General features: G+C 37.8%; 3 protein-coding genes across 3 annotated transcripts; all 3 read left to right on the top strand.

Annotated features, from left to right (window-relative positions):
• The first annotated feature begins 350 nt into the window (after positions 1 to 350).
• Positions 351 to 2087, top strand: LOC106420740 (bZIP transcription factor 29-like). Its single transcript, XM_022701961.2, has 4 exons — positions 351 to 929; positions 1027 to 1159; positions 1249 to 1333; positions 1675 to 2087. Exons 1-4 carry the CDS (start codon positions 541 to 543, stop codon positions 1878 to 1880), a joined length of 813 nt encoding a protein of 270 aa, XP_022557682.2. The 5' UTR covers positions 351 to 540; the 3' UTR covers positions 1881 to 2087.
• Positions 2088 to 9561: 7474 nt separating this feature from the next.
• On the top strand, positions 9562 to 12476 carry LOC106420626 (bZIP transcription factor 30-like). Its single transcript, XM_048756262.1, has one exon. The coding sequence runs from the start codon at positions 11184 to 11186 to the stop codon at positions 12063 to 12065; it is 882 nt and encodes a 293-aa protein (XP_048612219.1). The 5' UTR covers positions 9562 to 11183; the 3' UTR covers positions 12066 to 12476.
• An 890-nt stretch (positions 12477 to 13366) lies between these two features.
• On the top strand, positions 13367 to 15864 carry LOC106420768 (bZIP transcription factor 30). The gene is made up of 4 exons (XM_013861613.3): positions 13367 to 14691; positions 14759 to 14891; positions 14969 to 15053; positions 15454 to 15864. Exons 1-4 carry the CDS (start codon positions 13694 to 13696, stop codon positions 15636 to 15638), a joined length of 1401 nt encoding a protein of 466 aa, XP_013717067.1. The 5' UTR covers positions 13367 to 13693; the 3' UTR covers positions 15639 to 15864.
• Positions 15865 to 16855: the final 991 nt, after the last annotated feature.

Below are 16855 nucleotides of genomic sequence, written 5' to 3'. Positions count from 1 at the left end.
TTCAAAAAGATTACATTCCTTTCAAAAAAAATTACATTCCTTTTTCCCTCAAACACACTTAGCAGTGAATGACACTTGTAAAGAACTTTAACTGTGATGATGACAAAAACATATATTTGCATCTTGACCAATACAAGATTCCTAACTAGTCTCTTTTGTCTTTTTTTCCTATCTTTTCGGAAATGAACAGAAACCGTAAATATAAATACCTAGCTCGTGCAAGTATCATGCAACAAAAGCATTTTCGAAAGCCATAAACTATTTGAGGTGTAATCTCCTCTTCCTAGCTCTGGTATATTCTTTTTTTTTTTTTTGGTAAAACTCTGATATATTCTTACTAAATGTTTCAGTGGTTTTTTTCTTTCTCTATAAACTAACTGATGATGACACTCATTTTGAACCTTTTATGATTCTAGTCATGTATCTAAGTTTTTTTTTCAAGAGCTATATATATGTATATATGTATATTTATGTAACTTTTTTAGCCCTAATCTGTCGATATGATGCAGAGACTCGACGCCGTTCTTCGTCTCCGTATCGATGGATGGTCACGCCGATATTCCTCCTTCATACTCCGGTCTCAGCCAATACCCGAGGGCTAACCCTTTTGGTGACGAGAGTTCCAACAGAGCAACCATGCCGCCGCCTAGCGGAAGCTCACTTCCACCCTTTCCACTGCGTCTCCGGATCCCACCGACAGGTCAGCCATTCCAGTTCGGGTCGCAGAATTTCATCCCGGGATCAAGCCCCTCGCAGTCGATGTTATCTCAGGTTCCACACACGATGCTCGACTCCTCCTCAATAGGCTCAGGGAGTAGTCAGCCGTCGTCTGTCTTCTCAGGCCTGTTTAATGCAGATCAACTGAGTAAGATTGCCGCCTCTAACGAACTGAAAGAGATGGCAGAATCTGATCCTAAGCATCTCAAAATGTACTCAATTGATCTCCTATAGCTTAGCTTAGATTGTATAAATATTTGTTTTTTGTGACATTTATATATATCCATTGGATCATATATATCATTTCAGAGCCTTGTCGAACCGGGAATCAGCTGCACGTTCAAAGGAGAAGAAGGCGCTGCATGAGTCCGAGTTGGAAGACAAAGTCGAGACACTTGAGACTCAGATTGATATATTGACTGCCGAGCTCAAGCTTGAGAAGGTGATCACCATCTTACTTGTCACGGTCTGTTCCTGTGAGATATATTTTGTTAATTAATAACTTGTATATTATATTCTTGTTGTATGCAGAGAGAAAGAATGACGGCGGATGACGAGTGCGTGCAATTTAGGATTCGTCTTCATGCAGGGGAGGCGCATGCACGACTTCGTGAAGGTACTCTCATCTACTTTTTGTGAGGATGTCAGATATAGTTTATTTGACGAGACTTTTCATCGATGGTTACTTGCATGATCTGATACCCAGTTGTGGAAACAACTTTAAGCTTTATTAATACTTTTGTCATTTAAATGATATATATCTTGCTCTGGAATTAAAAAGCGAGCGGTTGACCATTTATTAAGTGTTAGATCTTTCTTAATTACTCATAAATCTTCATTACTAAAGAAAGGTGTAAACATATATGTATTGTAAAAAGATAAGATTTTTCAATATGATGTATAAACGTGGAATCTGTGGTTGCATTTCTTCTGATACGTACGTAGTTGTTGTTGCAGACTTGATCGAACAATTGAATGGAGAAGTTCGTCGGCTAACAGAAGAGGCGAGTGGGCAGAGGGAAGAGATGAGTAGGCTAAGAGAAGAGGTGAGCGAATACCGGAGGAGGGAAAGTGAGAGAATGAACGCAAACATGTTGGAGCAACTCAACATCAACCAGCATTTTCAAGAGAAGCCGCAGCAGACAAAATATAATTTCGAATGAAGAATTGCATCATGATGATCATAAATATATATATAGTTTAAAAATAAAAGTTGTTTGAGTTTATATATTATATGTGCAAGAGAGTCATGCTAAGATATAAAAAAGAATCAATCGGAACTTCGGAAGGATTCAGACAAATGTGATCTCTGTGTAATGTCTTTTTTCATCCAGTTGAATAAAAAAAAGGAGTCTGTTTTATAATGGAAATTTGCACTGTTTTTTTTTAGTCGTCGGAATTTGCATTGTATAACTATAAAAAAAAACTATAAGTTGACAAATGATCATATGAAACTCATGGCTACACTATTGTGTATATATTATGTAATATTACAATTCATACCCTAACCAATCTTAACCATTCATTTTTATCTCTTTCTTCTTTCTTTGTTTTTTCCCCATCTATTTCATTTGAACTAGACTTTTTGTATTAATACAATCAAATCAAGAGATTATATTGAAATATATATATATACTATAGTTAAACCAGTGGATCAAGGGAAAACAAATTTTGACATTGAAGATAAATAACCAAGTTAACTACCTTAAATATCATAAAGAATCCTATTACTTGCAAACTGATTGGTACATGGAAGAAACCCACTACACGTGTTGCTCGATAATTGGCCGACTTAGGGCATGATTACCACTGAAACTGTTAGAGGGGTATTTTTTTTTTTATCTGATTAAAAAAAAAATTAAAAAGGGAACTAATCGCAGGCCGCCACGTGTCAGTAGAGTCCGCAAACAGTACAAGAAACTAACCAAGATCCATCTTTAATTCATTACTTTTGTAACCGATTCTTATGCTTTTGTGGGGCTCAAACCCTTTAAACCACCCCCTAAAAACCCCTTTAAATACCCCAATAAAAATAGCCTTACATTCCTCTTTTTTTTTCCCAAACACACTTAGCAGTGAAGTAAATGACACTTGTAAATAAACTTTAATTATGTTGATAGAATTATAGTGTAACGCTCTTTTTGTCATGTATAAACTTGTTAACAATCATATTCACATAAATAGTTGTATTTAAGTTTTCTATATAGAAAGTTGTTTTCTATATATACACATAATTACATTATAATAGATTTACATTATACTAGCTAGATGTTGTAAACTTAAAGATTAGAATATGTAACTTCTTATCATTAATCATAATATATGATGTCCTTATACATGAGAATTACAAAGAGATAAAAATAAATACATAAATATGAAAAGTATACAAATACAAGAAAAAAGGAAACTAGGGTTTTCCCTTCTCTCTAAGTCTAAACCGCCTCTCTCTCTCTCTCTCTCTCCTGGGGCCGCCTCTCTCTCTAGGTATTGGGCCGGTCATGGACCGGACCGGTTATGGACATTCACAATATGATTTTTAACACTCCCCCTTGGATGTCATAACCATACAGGGATTGTAATACACTTTAGATGTTGTCTCATTAAAACCTTACCAGGAAAACCCAGTGGGACAAAACCATGGTGAAGGAAAAAGAGTACAACACGTATACTCCCCCTGTTCTGAACATCACTGAAGATCTTTCAGTCTACGCATCCCAATCGGATGCGTGAGCTTCCTGAACGTGCAGGTACGAAGTGATTTGGTGAACAGGTCGGCTTCTTGCACTCGGCCATCCCATAATTTGATCGGACATGTTGGGTCATCGACCTCAACCAGACACACTCGCGGCTGGCCTCATGTATGGCCAATATTTTCGAATGGTTCGAAGATTTGGCCGCGATCGTCTGTTTCATGGAACGCTATGATATGGCCGTACCTCCATGTGTAAAGACATAGCCTGTCTGTGATCGAGCATTGTGTGGATCTGATAAATAACATGCATCAGCAAAGCCAACTAAACCATCTTTGTTATGGTTAGTATAAAATAGACCCAAGTCTTTCGTTCCTTGCAGGTAACGAAGAACATGTTTAATCTCGTTTCAGTGCCTTTGGGTCGATCATGAGCTACATCTAGCTAATAAATTACGGCAAATTATGTATCTAGCCTTGTATGGCTCGCCAAATCCATTAAAACTTTATGGCACTTAGACATGGCATTTCGGGACCAAGGATCTCTTCATTTTCTTCATTAGGGCCGAAATTATCTTTTTTTTTAAACTGAGGGACCTTATAAATATGAGACTTGTCAATTCGTAAGCTTAGTCCATATCAAACTTCTTGAGCATGTTATGTATGTCATTTGATGCATAAGGATTTTCTTTTCAAGGTGCTCAATGTATAATCCAATATATAATCTTGTTTTCCCAAAACCTTTCATGTTGAATTCGAATTCTTTCTTGATGTGTTCTATCTTTGGGAAATTTCTCCGAGGTTCCTAGGATATTCAATATTGTTCTCGAGAACTTGATGTTCGGTAGTTCGATACCCTCTGGAACTTTTACATAAATTTTGTTATCCAGTGGACCGTATAGATATGTATTTTATTTGCCAGACTTATAAGGAATCAGAATGTCGTTGCATCCACCACATATGAGTATGTCTCCTTTATAATTGATTCCAGGTCTTTGTGAGAACCTTATGCAATTTCTCCATTCTTATTATGTATTCTCACCAAAGACTTATTTATGTCCAACTGGTTTGACTACATCTCTTCTCTTAAGAGATTTCATATACCACGTCTTATAGCATTATCAATTTGCTTAATCAATTTCTCTGAGTAATTTCTCTGAGTGCACTCTAAGATAGACGTTGGTTTCATGATCCTCGCTTTTGTCAAGCGCTTTTGTATTCAAATATTATATCATCATCGACGTCGATATTATTTTATCGGTTCCATTTATAATCCACACATGACATAATGCATTTAGATCATATTATTTTCACGTACCTAATCTTTATTCATGGCCATGTCTAAGGTTTCCTTTGGACAACCTTAATTTCGGATCTGCCATTTCAATTTTATGCTCTTCTTATTTCCGAGTAATACATGTATGGAACCGTCTTATCTTAACTAAGTCCAATATCAATTTTATTAGAGCATAACCCGCTGGTATATTTCAGTTTGGGTCATCAAACATGTCTGGAAATTGACTTGTTTAAGTTCTGAGAATGATTTATTCTTTGGACTCTTATTCTATATTCATATTTGAGGATCATTATTCATATTCTCTCTCTGATGTTGGATATACGGATTTATGATGTTGGATATACGGATTTATCTAATCCATGGCTTAGCCTTAATCATATCTCTCATGGCCTTATGTTTCTTATGGAGATTTATATCCAACGTATACACTTAATTCAATTTCAAATCCCATCTTATAACTTTGTGGTGGAGCAACTTATTTAAGTTCTCTATATGGGAATATTAATTCTTGACCCTTTATCAAATTTATGGGAGAGTCTCTATTTGTTCTTTGACATTATGCGAACAAATTTTGCTGCAACTTATAAGGATTCATAAATCCACCGGTATCACCAATTACTCTTGCAAACTTATTGCAGATTTTGACAAGGATATGTACAACCATATGTCGTCACATATGATGGATGATCAGTCCATCCGTGGGTGATCAAGCCCACGAAATTCCTTACTTATTTTAGAAATATCATGGTGAGTACTCTTATTATCAATTCCCTTATTCAAAGGGACAACATATCTTAAACCATTCAATAGAATGTCGCATACTTAACCGGAATGGCATGACCGGTTTGCCAATCATTAATCTCCATATAATCTTTATGTTGTGCAATTTTGTTTTTAGATTTGATTTGGGCTATTGTTGTCGTGGATGCTTAACTTATTTAGGGATTCTCTGATTCTCTCCCTCGAGATAATAACACTAAATGTTCATTTATCTCGTATTGAATCTCAAACTTAGGTAATTTACTATCAAATTTTGTTCTCTTAGACAATAATTTTGAAAACATCATGCATTAAATAAATCAAGGTGTGCAACAAATAGTCAGAAATAAATTAAGTCTGAATAGATTAATAGGATTTTAAATTCGGCCAAGATTTTAAGTTTTGCTAATGATATAGATTTGGCCAAGATAGATTATTCCAAAGACTTTGACCAAGGAATTTTGGCCAAGAGGAATCGGCCAAGATGATTTTATTAGTTTGACTAGATTTCATATTTGGCCAATAGAAAATTCAATTTGGCCAAGAGATTTCCTATTTGGCCAAGGTTTCACCTTTATGGCCAAGGAAAAACGGTTAATGTTTGTCTTTGGCCAAGCTTTTGCCTTCGGTCAAGGTCATTTAAGGTTAGGCCAAGCTTTACATTTAGCCAAGCTTTACATTGTTCATTAGGCCAAAGATAAGTTTCGGCCAGGCCAAATCCAAATGGTTCTAGGATTCTTATAGATTTCGGCCAAGGAGTAATTTTATGATAAAATTTTAAGTTTTAAACAAGTTCAAAGAAATGACAACATAGAAATGAAAAACATCAAAGCAAAGAACACAAAATTTAGATTACAAATATCGAAATCATTCTTTAGTCTTTTAGACAATCTGAAGTTTCATAATCCATAAGATCGTCTTTATCATGATTGAAATCATTTTCATCATCTTGATAAGTCATATGAGCTTCAGGATTCTTCTCTTTCAAACTCTCTTGATAGAGATCAACTAGATGCTTGGGAGTCCTACAAGTCTTAGCCCAGTGATTGCCCATACCACATCTATGGCACATTGATTTGCTTGAAGTGGTCGAGTGTTGAGGTTTAAATGAAGAGCCACGTCCGCGACCATGACCTCGTCCAAATGAGCCACGGTCACGCCCATGGTCTCGACCGCGGCCATGATGGTCTCGACCGCGACCATGACCTCGTCCAAATGAGCCACGGTCACGCCCATGGTCTCGACCGCGACCATGACCTCGCCCGCGGCCAAAGGAGCTTCGACCACGGCCACGTCCGTTCCTATTTCCTCGACCACGGCCATGATGGTCGTTTCCTTGGACGTGATGGGATTCTTTATTTTCCTCTGTGGCGTGTGCTTCAGGTGGTGGGGCTGAGCCAGGAGGTCTCATTTCACTGTTTCTCATCAATAATTCATTGTTCTTCTCAGCGAGCAAGAGACAAGAAATAAGATTAGCATAGGTCGTGAAACCTTTCTCACGGTACTGTTGTTGTAACAGCACATTGCTTATGTGGAAAGTGGAAAAGGTTTTCTCAAGCATATCCTGATCCGTAATACTTTCACCACACAGTTTCAATTTTGAAACAATCTTAAACAATGTCGAGTGATACTCGTCCACGGACTTAAAGTCCTGGATGCCTAGATTCCTCCAATCAACCCGAGCCTTTGGTAAGATCACCGTTCTCTGGTGATCATATCTCAATTTCAATTCATTCCAAAGATCTAAAGGATTCTCAGTGGTCAGATACTGATCTTTGAGACTCTCAGTTAGATGATGGCGAATGATCAAGATGGCTCTGTATCGATCTTTCTCACTGGCATTATTGTCCTTGGTGATACACTCACCGAGTCCCTTGGATTTCAGGATGATCTTAGCATCAAGCGCCCATTGAAGATAATTATCTCCAGAGAGATTTAGGGCAGCAAAATCCAAGTTGTTGATTTTCGACATCTGAAGTCATAGTCTTTAGGATTAATTTCAATGGTCAAACAAAGCAATAAGCCTTACAGCCAAGAAACAAGCCTCACGGCCAAAACAGGAAACAAGCCGCACGGCCAAGGATTCAAACAGTTCGTTTTAATGCATTCAGTTCATTGTGTAATTGCAATCCTAGCATAGATGGTTTCTATCAGTTCATATGATGCAATCATTACGGCAATGCACAAACATCAATCACACGGCCAAGTCAAAGATCAATCATACGGCTATTTGATTTCAATTCAATATCACCCTAGCATAAAGTTCTAAGTGTAATTGCAATCAATCAATGTGATCAGTTTATGTATGAATGATGCAACAAGCCGCACGGCCAAGATATGATATGATCAAGTGATTTTATTAAAACTATCTTGGCTATCAAAATAGGGCTTCAATCAATTCAATATCAAATTAGAGATTAAACAATCTTAGCAACAGTTCTAGGTGATCAAAACAATCAATTCAGATTCAAATTCAAACAATCAAAATGATTTTCAAATTAAGGTTTCGATTTTGATATTAGATCAAAGGAGTTTGATTTGAGATTCAAAACCATTAAGGATTTCGATTTTAATTGATCAATAGATCAATCTCAATTTAGGGTTTGAGGTATCGAACTTTTGAGCTTCGATTTACTCATTAGGGTTTTGATCTATTACCCTATGGTTTTGAATCATAAAGATTAGGATTTTAGGGTTTCATTCTTTATCAAACAATCCAAATTCGATTATAGGTTCTTAGGTTTCGAATTACCTTTAACCTTAGATGATTGTTGAACTGGACCACCAAAGAGATGAACCGCGAGCTGATCGGGAACGGAACGCGAGCTGTCCAACGTGCTGATCGAGTCGCGAGTTGATGTTGTCGCGAATGGAAGCACGAACGGATTGAGGCTGATCGGAGACGCGAGCTGGAATGGATCGAGTCGCTTCTATCGGGTCGCGAACGTCTGATCGGGAACGCCTTGATCGTCTGTCGCGAACGAGCTATGAACACCTTTTGATCTGAATGGAAAAGAGAGTTTGATCTGAACTCCTTGTTGATATTAGATTTTAATTCCCACGGCTCATGAAACAACACGAGGAGCATTAGATAACATGAACGCCATAAGCTAACAAGATAACATGAATCAACTAAGGTATGATAAACTTATCTTGCACAGGAGTTGAGTTCGGTTAGAAAATCCTTGTTGGAATCGGATTTGGTTTCCAAAGCAAATCGGCGTACACTGTATATGTGTGTGAGGGCGCGTCGGTGGTCAGATCGACAAGCGGTTTGCACTGACTGATTCGTCTCAGCAAGGGCTTCGATTTGATATCTTGATCATTTTCTGGGTCCTCACGGTTTGGGAGAACGGCCTCTTTGAAGTTCCGAGGCAGTTTTCTTTTCGTTTAGGGTTTGATGATTTTTGGCTGAGTTGAAAATATTTCGTGGGGATTAGGGCTAGAGGCTATCGTGCTGATAACGTGTTGTAAACTTAAGGATTAGAATCTGCAAGTTCTTATCATTAATCATAACATATGGTGCCCTTATATATGAGAATTACAAAGAGATAAAAAAAAAGACATAAATATGGAAAGTGTACAAATACAAGGAAAAAAGAAACTAGGGTTTCCCCTTTTCTCTATGTCTAAACCGTCTCTCTCTCTCTCTCTCTCTCTCTCTCTCTCTCTCTCTCTCTCTCTCTCTCTCTCTCTCTCTCTCTCTCTCTCTCTCTCTCCTGCGGCCGCCTCTCTCTCTCTAGGTATTGGGCCGGTCATGGACCGGGCCGGTTATGGACATCCACAATATGGTTATATAGAAGTTTTACGGAGTTAAAACTTAGAAGCATATTTCTCGCAATACTAGGTACTAGCCTACTAGGTAGCATAGATATATATTGTATGTTGTAATAAATGATTTGTTGTACTCCTTCAGTTCCTAAAATATATATATATTCTAGAAAAGACTTTTGTTTCAAAAATATACATATTTTATATTTTCAATGTAATTTTTATCAACTAATAATAAGAAATTATGAAATTCAAGAACATTAATTATATTTTAAAAATTTTATTGGTTTAAAAATATAGGAAATATAAAATTACAAAAAACTATGTATTTATAGCTAGGTTTTAATATTTTTTATTAAAAAGTGTGAAAATTCTAAAACATGGATCTTTTAGGAACGGAGGAAGTATAGTTTTTTTCTCGGGATGAGCAGTCATAAATCCGTCCGCATTCATTTAATCTATTCGGATTTCATATTTTTAGAGTTAGAAATTTAAATCGTATTCAAATATTTACAAATTTTAGTTTGGATTTAGTTCGAATCATTGTGGGTTTGGTTCGGATTCGAATTTGGATACCCATTTTAATTATGTATTTTTTTTAAAATGGATACAAAATTTTCAATTTCTAAAAACATTTTCATTCTAGCATTTTAGTTAATGTGAATCTTAATAATTTTTTAATATTTTTTTCTTTCAAAATGATTATATTCAGTAGTTGTACGGAGAGAACTTTATTTATGTAATACAAAAGTTAAAAATGCAAAAACTAAAAATGAAGTGATTAAAAAAAAAATTAGCATGAACTCGTTAAATTGCCTGCAGTGGAATTAAAAAAATTAGTATGTGAACACATTAATTGTTATGTGATTGTGAAGCTGACACGTCAGCATACTCAAAATTAAATCGATGTGAAACTGTCATGTGTTCAATATAGTGTGAAAACGTTAAATGACAATGTTTTTTTTGTAATATACAGGAGATGTTGAATATATTTCATGAATAGCTAATTTACGTTATTGTAACTGATGTCAGTATCCACAAGAGTAGTAGCCAATTAAAAAGTATTGGACGACCACATAAAATTTTAGATATTATTCAAATTTTCTGCCAAAAACGGAAGTAGTAAGAAACTTTCTTCAACAAATTTTGTACGAAGCCAAAAAATTTTATTTTTTGCAACGTTTATAGTTTCACCAATAATTTTGCTATGAAAAAGGTGAATGATTTTATAAAGTTTAAGTAGAACGTAATTTTAAAATACCTATATATTTAGATTAATCCAACATGAAAGGAAGCAAAAACATTGATAAATGTTTCCTGTAACATTTGTAAAAGTATACATTTAAATATAATTTGGAAATATAAATAACTGGTGAGAAAAGTTTAAGTTGAAATTTGAAGAGGGAAATAATCATTGATTGACTACGCACAATTAATGTTGGAGGATGATGACAAAAACATATATTTTCCTCTTGACCGAATGAGAGTCCCCAACACAAAATTCCTAACTAGTCTTTTTATCTTTTTCTTTCTTTCCGGAAATGAACAAGAAACCGTAATTTTTTTTTGTCGACAAACAGGAAACGGTAAATATAAAATAGCTAGCTCGTGCAAGTATCATGAAACAAAAAAGCATTGTCGAAAGCCATAAACCATTTGAGGTGCAATCTCCCCTCCCTAGCTCAGGTAACAAGCTGTTTTCTTACTCAACGTTTCAGTAATTTTTTTCTCTCTCTATAAACTAACTGATGATTACACTAATTTTGAACCTTTTATGATTCTAGTCATGTATAGCCTGCTAGTTTTTTTTCAAGGGTTGTATATATGTAACCTTTTTCGCAGTTTATCTGTAGTTATTTTTATTTGGTTATCGTAAGAAAAAATAATTGATAGAGACAACTCCCATATGATGCAGAAACTCGAACAACACCGTTCTTCGTCTCCACATTGATGGATGGTCACGCCAATATTCCTCCTTCATACACCGGTCTCAGCCAATACCCGGCGACTTACCCTTTTGGTGACGAGAGTTCCAATAGAGCAACCATGCCGCCGCCTTGCGGAAGCTCACTCCCAACCGTTCCGCCGTATTATCAGATCACACCGACCATTCAGCCATCCCAGAATTTCATCCCCGGATCAAGTCCCTCGCTGTCGATGTCATCTCAGCCGTCGTCGTCTCTCTACTCATTCCCCCCGTTGAGCCCGTCGTCCTTCCTAGATTTTCCTTCAGCAAGGGTGGCCAACAAAGAAATGGCATACCCTCCGCTTCCATACACGGGAGGCTCAGGGAGTAGTCTGCCGTCGTCTGTCTTCTCAGTGCCGCCGACGTACCGAGCTTTTCCGTCAGCAACGGTGGCCAACAATGACATGGCATTACCTCCGATTGCGTACATGATGCCTAACTCCTCCTACGCAGAGGGCAGTAAGACTCATAAACGGGCCAGCAGTGATAGTATCAGGTTAAATTCACTGATGGCTAGCAATCGAATCTACCCGAATCCAATAGATATGCCCGTTGGCGTGAGGACCCAAAATGAAAGCGTTGGAGACAAGTCGTCGTCTCACAATGAGGATGTGAATGTTGATGTTCCGAATGGGAACAAGAGAAGAGCAGGCAACGAAATAGCTCCTCCAAGCAGAATTTGGAGGAGTGTTTCAGCCGGTAGTAGTCTCAACGAGGCTCCTTCTCTTCCTCAGGGTGTTTCGGTTGATGTGGGGAACGATACTGCTTTCGGAGGCATGTTTACTCCAGAACAACTGCGTAAGATTGCCGCCTCTGACGAACTCAAAGCGATGGCAGCATCTGATCCTAAGCGTCTCAAAAGGTAAATAATCTCTGCCTATAGCTTAGCTTAGATTGTGTAAATATTTGTTCTTTTTTTAATCAAAATATTTGTTTTTGTGACATTTATATATATATCCATGTGATCATATATATATATATATATATATATATATATCATTTCAGACGCTTGTCAAACCGGGAATCAGCTGCACGTTCAAAGGAGAGGAAGGCGCTGCACCAGTTCGAGTTGGAAGTCAAAGTCGAGAGACTTGAGACTCAGATTGATACATTGACTGCCGTGCTCAAGCTTGAGAAGGTGATTACCATCTTACTTGTCACGGTTTGTTCCTCTGTGAGAGATATTTTTGTTAATTAAAAAGTTTTGTATATACATTATTGTTGTATGCAGAGAGAAAGAATGGCGGCGGATCACGAGTGCGCGCGACTGAGGACCAGTCTTGATGGAGCGGATGAGCAGGCACGAGTTCATCATGGTACTCATCTGCAAATTAATCTTCTTTTTTTTTGGGGTGAGAATGTCAGATATAGGTTAGGGTTTTGACGAGACTTTTCACTCGATCGTTACTTGCAAGATCTGATACCCCAGTTGTGGAAGCAACTTTAAGCTTTATTAATACCTCTGTTACCATTTAAATGATATATCTTACTCTCGAGTTAAAAAGCGAGCGGTTGACCATTTATCAAGTGCTAGATATTTCTTAAATATAACTCATATATATCTTTATGACTAAAGAAAGGTGTAAACATATATGTATTGTAAAGATAAGATTTTCGAATATGATGTATAAACGTGGAATCTGTGGTTGTATTTCTTCTGATATTGTTGTTGCAGACTTGATCGAACAATTGAATGGAGAAGTGCGTCGGCTAACAGAAGAGGCAAGAAGGCTAAGAGAAGAGGTGAGCGAATACCGGAGGAGGGAAAGTGAGGGAATGAACGCAAACATGTTGGAGCAACTCAACATCAACCAGTTTCAAGAGACAGATTATAATTTCGAATGAAGAAATGCATGCATGATGATCATGGATCCAAGGAAGTGGCGTCTTTGGTATCAAGGATTGATTGAAGTAGTATATATATATATAGTTTAATTAAGTTGTTTCAATTTATCTATAATATGTGCAAGAGAGTCATGTTAAGTTGAATTGAAAAAAAAAAGTCATGTTAAGTAAAAAAAAAAAAAATCTATCTGTAAAAACTAAAAAAAAGGTGAAGGCTTTTGAAAAGAGATTCGGACAAATGTGATATCTTTGTAAATGTCTTCTTTTTATCCAGTTGAGTAAGAAAAAAGAGTTCTGTTTAGTAAAAGCTGGGTCCTTTTATATTTATCCAATTTTTTTATAAAAAAAAAAAGAAAAAAAAGACGAAAGTGGTGTTCTGGGATGTTCCTTTTTCCGACCAGTGGATGATAGATAGTATGATTGATTGGGGTTTGGTCAACGTTTAAAGAGAAGTCTTCCTGCGCCGATTTGGGTGAGAATGCGAAGAAGAAGATAGATTCCCATTCAATTTTCATTCCTTACACTAATCTTTTCTTTCGATTTGGAAACTCAATTAGCGTCCGTTTGATATTTTTTTTTTCCAAAATCGAAAGCTTCCAACTTTTAGGGTTTTCAGAGCTTCTTCTTCCCTACTTTAGTCGAAGATCAAATGGGTGGTGGCAGTGGCACAGATGCAAGTACGGTGCAGAGAGCTAATTCTTCATCTTCCTCCATCCCTAAACAGCCAGCCCCGATAACCCCTAATCACCACTTGAATCCACCTCTTCTCCGCTCCCCACAGCCTTTCAGCGGCGGCGGCGGCGCCGGAAATAGAGTCGGAGCTCCGCCTCCGATCCCTTCCTATTCTCAGATCCCGGCTACCTTACAACTCAAACACTCCCGGTCTACGTCTCAACCGTCGTCCTTCTTCTCCTTCGATTCATTACCGCCGTTAAACCCTTCTCCGGTCTCTGCGGAGGAGAGAAACGGCGCCGGGTTCAGCCCTTCTCTCCCTCCTTCACCTTTCACGATGTGTCATTCCAGTTCTAGGATGGTCGGCGTCGGCGGCGGCGATGGAGAGAATCTACCGCCGAGGAAGTCTCACAGGCGTTCCAACAGCGATGTTACATTCGGGTTTAGTTCGATAATGTCGCCTCCTTTGATCCCATCGAGGTCTCTGGAGAGATCCGTCTCCGGGGGAGAGGTGGCTTCGGATTGGTCTAACTTGGTCAAGGAAGAGCCTGGAGAAGGCGGAGGAAGAAAAAAATCAGAGAGTGAAGCTATGGACGATGTCTTCAGGGCTTATATGAATCTTGATAACATTGATGTCTTGAATTCATTTGGAGGCAATGAGACGGTGGACAGCAGCGGCTCCGAAGGAGAGAGCAGTGTGAAGGTTTCTTCAGGGGTGAAGAGGAGAGCAGGCGGAGACATTGTTCCGACCGGTAGACACTACAGGAGTGTTTCCGTGGATAGTGGTTTCATGGGAAAATTGGACTTGGGTGGTGATGAAAAGCTTCCGGTAAAAGCTTCCCCGACCAATTCTGGTGAAGGGAACTCGAGTGTGGAATTTGGAAACAGTGAGTTCACTGCAGCTGAGATGAAGAAGATCTCAGCTGATGAGAAACTCGCTGAGATTGTTATGGCTGACCCTAAGCGCGTAAAAAGGTAGTGGTGTGACATTTTGATTCATCCCCTTGTTTCTGTGTGACGTGAGTGTTTTGTTTGTTATTAGGATATTGGCGAACCGTGTGTCTGCTGCACGCTCGAAGGAGCGGAAGACGCAATACATGGCGGAGTTAGAACACAAGGTGCAGACACTTCAGAGTGAGGCCACTACATTATCAGCTCAGCTCACGCATTTGCAGGTGAGAGAAAAACACACAACCACACAATATGTCCTATTTTTGAATAGTCTTATATTTTACTTTGTTTGGCGGTTCAGAGAGATTCAATGGGGCTGACGAACCAGAACAATGAGCTCAAGTTCCGTCTTCAAGCTATGGAGCAGCAGGCACAACTCCGCGATGGTACGTACACTTATTATATCAACACTCGCGTCATTCTAATATATTTAGGGTTGCTCTAGTCACGTCCCCAGCCTTGAGTAGTAAACAATGTTTTTTTTTTAATAATGTTCTATACAGTGTTATACTTGAGTTGCTCTAGTGTTGTTTTATATTCGAACGCTGATGGAGCCAAGTCACTGCCAATGTCCCTAGCCTTGAGTAGGAACAATGGTTTTTTTTTTGTTTCTATGTATGAAAAAAACTTAACATACCCGATTAGCGTCTTTCTCCTGGGAATTTAGTAGCTGCATGTTGTGATCCTTGTCCATCACTCAATGCTCTCCTAGACAAGTAGCATTTGTTTGTGTTTAGCCTTAGAGCGGCTATAAACAAAAACCCATTATTTTTCTATCTTGTGCAGCTCTGTCTGAGAAACTGACTGAAGAAGTCCAGCGATTGAAGATGGTGATAGGTGAGACAAGCAGCCGCAGCAGCAGCAGCAGGAGGGAATCTAACATATCAAAGACGACACTAAGCCCTGAGATGTTTCAGCAGCTAAGCATTAGCCAGCAGCAGATGCAGCATTCTAAAGCACAGATCAAATGAATAGGGTAAGAAGAAGAAGAAGTGTCATCCGCAAGTTACATAGATCATGTTATGTGCAGAGACTGTTTGGAAATTGTTAAAGAAACATATATATATAGATATATAAAGAGTATGTCTATCTATCCTGAAGAAAAACAGATACATAAAATATGGAGAGGCTCTGCTTCTGGAAAGAGTGATCTTCTGTCGTTTTGGTTATAATAATGCAGTTGGGATTTGGAACTTCTTTGAGACAATTATTTCATTTTTTCTTTAATATTTAGTCTTTCTCAGTTGATCAACAACATAAGCTAAGTCTATGAAATTGAAACTGATTCTCTCTTACGTACTAACTAACCCCTTTTGCTCACTGAAGCTTCATCTCCTCCTTTGATCAGACGCATTATATTATTGGCTACATATAGTTTCCTGATTTTTTTTTCCTCCTTTTTTTTACTAGCCTCTGAGCTTATGTTTACTTTCTCGCGAGTCAGCCACTTTCTATAAAAGTTACATAATACATCTTTAATACTCATAACTTGCTGTATTTGAAAGTACCCTTAATTTTTAGTTTTTTTTTTCTTTGACGAACATCAAAATAGGTAGGTATGAACAGATGAAATGGATAAATTACACTACCCATTATAAGGTCACACTAACACTTATGCGTTGGAGTAATTAGGTAAGGTACCTTCAAGCAAACAATCAATCGATTTTTTGGGTCTAATATTAAAATTTTATACCAAGTTTTTTCAGCAGACTTTAATAGAGCGAACTTGTAGCTGGAAAAAAACATAAACTATAACAATAAACAGAAAAAGAGAAAGAAAAAAAAAAAGCAATTTCGAATGAACTAAAAGACAGTAATACCAACTAAAACACTAACTAACTAGATAAAGATGGAAAAGCTTCACCAAATATGAAGCGTGCCACTTGAAAATGATGCTTTTAATAAATCATGAGACAACACTCGGTAGAAATCGGCTTGCTCAAATGGTTACTCCAGTAGAGTGACATCATTTCTGTTCGGCTTTGCTAAAACCCTTCAACAGTAAACATTAACAACCTAACGACCACTGGAAGCAGGAGATAGGGAAACCAAGAGCTCAAGACCCATAGAAACTCTCTTCGCGTCGACTGGCTATGCACAGCTAGAACAGCGGAAGCTACATTTATCCGGATGATGCAACACCAAAGTCCCAAAAACAAACTACCTACGCAAAAAGAGTTAGATGCGA

The sequence above is a fragment of the Brassica napus genome, chromosome C4 (assembly GCF_020379485.1).
Source record: "Brassica napus cultivar Da-Ae chromosome C4, Da-Ae, whole genome shotgun sequence".
Classification (NCBI taxonomy): domain Eukaryota; kingdom Viridiplantae; phylum Streptophyta; class Magnoliopsida; order Brassicales; family Brassicaceae; genus Brassica; species Brassica napus.
The sequence above is the reverse complement of the archived record's forward strand: the minus strand, read 5'-3'. Positions and strand labels throughout refer to the sequence as shown.

What these genes read in the sequence shown, in the direction of transcription:
- LOC106420740 (XM_022701961.2), top strand. Translation starts at nt 541, where the DNA reads ATGGATGGTCACGCCGATATTCCTCCTTCATACTCCGGTCTCAGCCAA. An exon ending in GATCCTAAGCATCTCAAAAT is followed by an intron (nt 930 to 1,026) that starts GTACTCAATTGA and finishes ATATCATTTCAG; the next exon opens with AGCCTTGTCGAACCGGGAAT. An exon ending in CCGAGCTCAAGCTTGAGAAG is followed by an intron (nt 1,160 to 1,248) that starts GTGATCACCATC and finishes TGTTGTATGCAG; the next exon opens with AGAGAAAGAATGACGGCGGA.
- LOC106420626 (XM_048756262.1), top strand. Translation starts at nt 11,184, where the DNA reads ATGGATGGTCACGCCAATATTCCTCCTTCATACACCGGTCTCAGCCAA.
- LOC106420768 (XM_013861613.3), top strand. Translation starts at nt 13,694, where the DNA reads ATGGGTGGTGGCAGTGGCACAGATGCAAGTACGGTGCAGAGAGCTAAT. An exon ending in CTCAGCTCACGCATTTGCAG is followed by an intron (nt 14,892 to 14,968) that starts GTGAGAGAAAAA and finishes TTGGCGGTTCAG; the next exon opens with AGAGATTCAATGGGGCTGAC. An exon ending in GCAGGCACAACTCCGCGATG is followed by an intron (nt 15,054 to 15,453) that starts GTACGTACACTT and finishes TATCTTGTGCAG; the next exon opens with CTCTGTCTGAGAAACTGACT.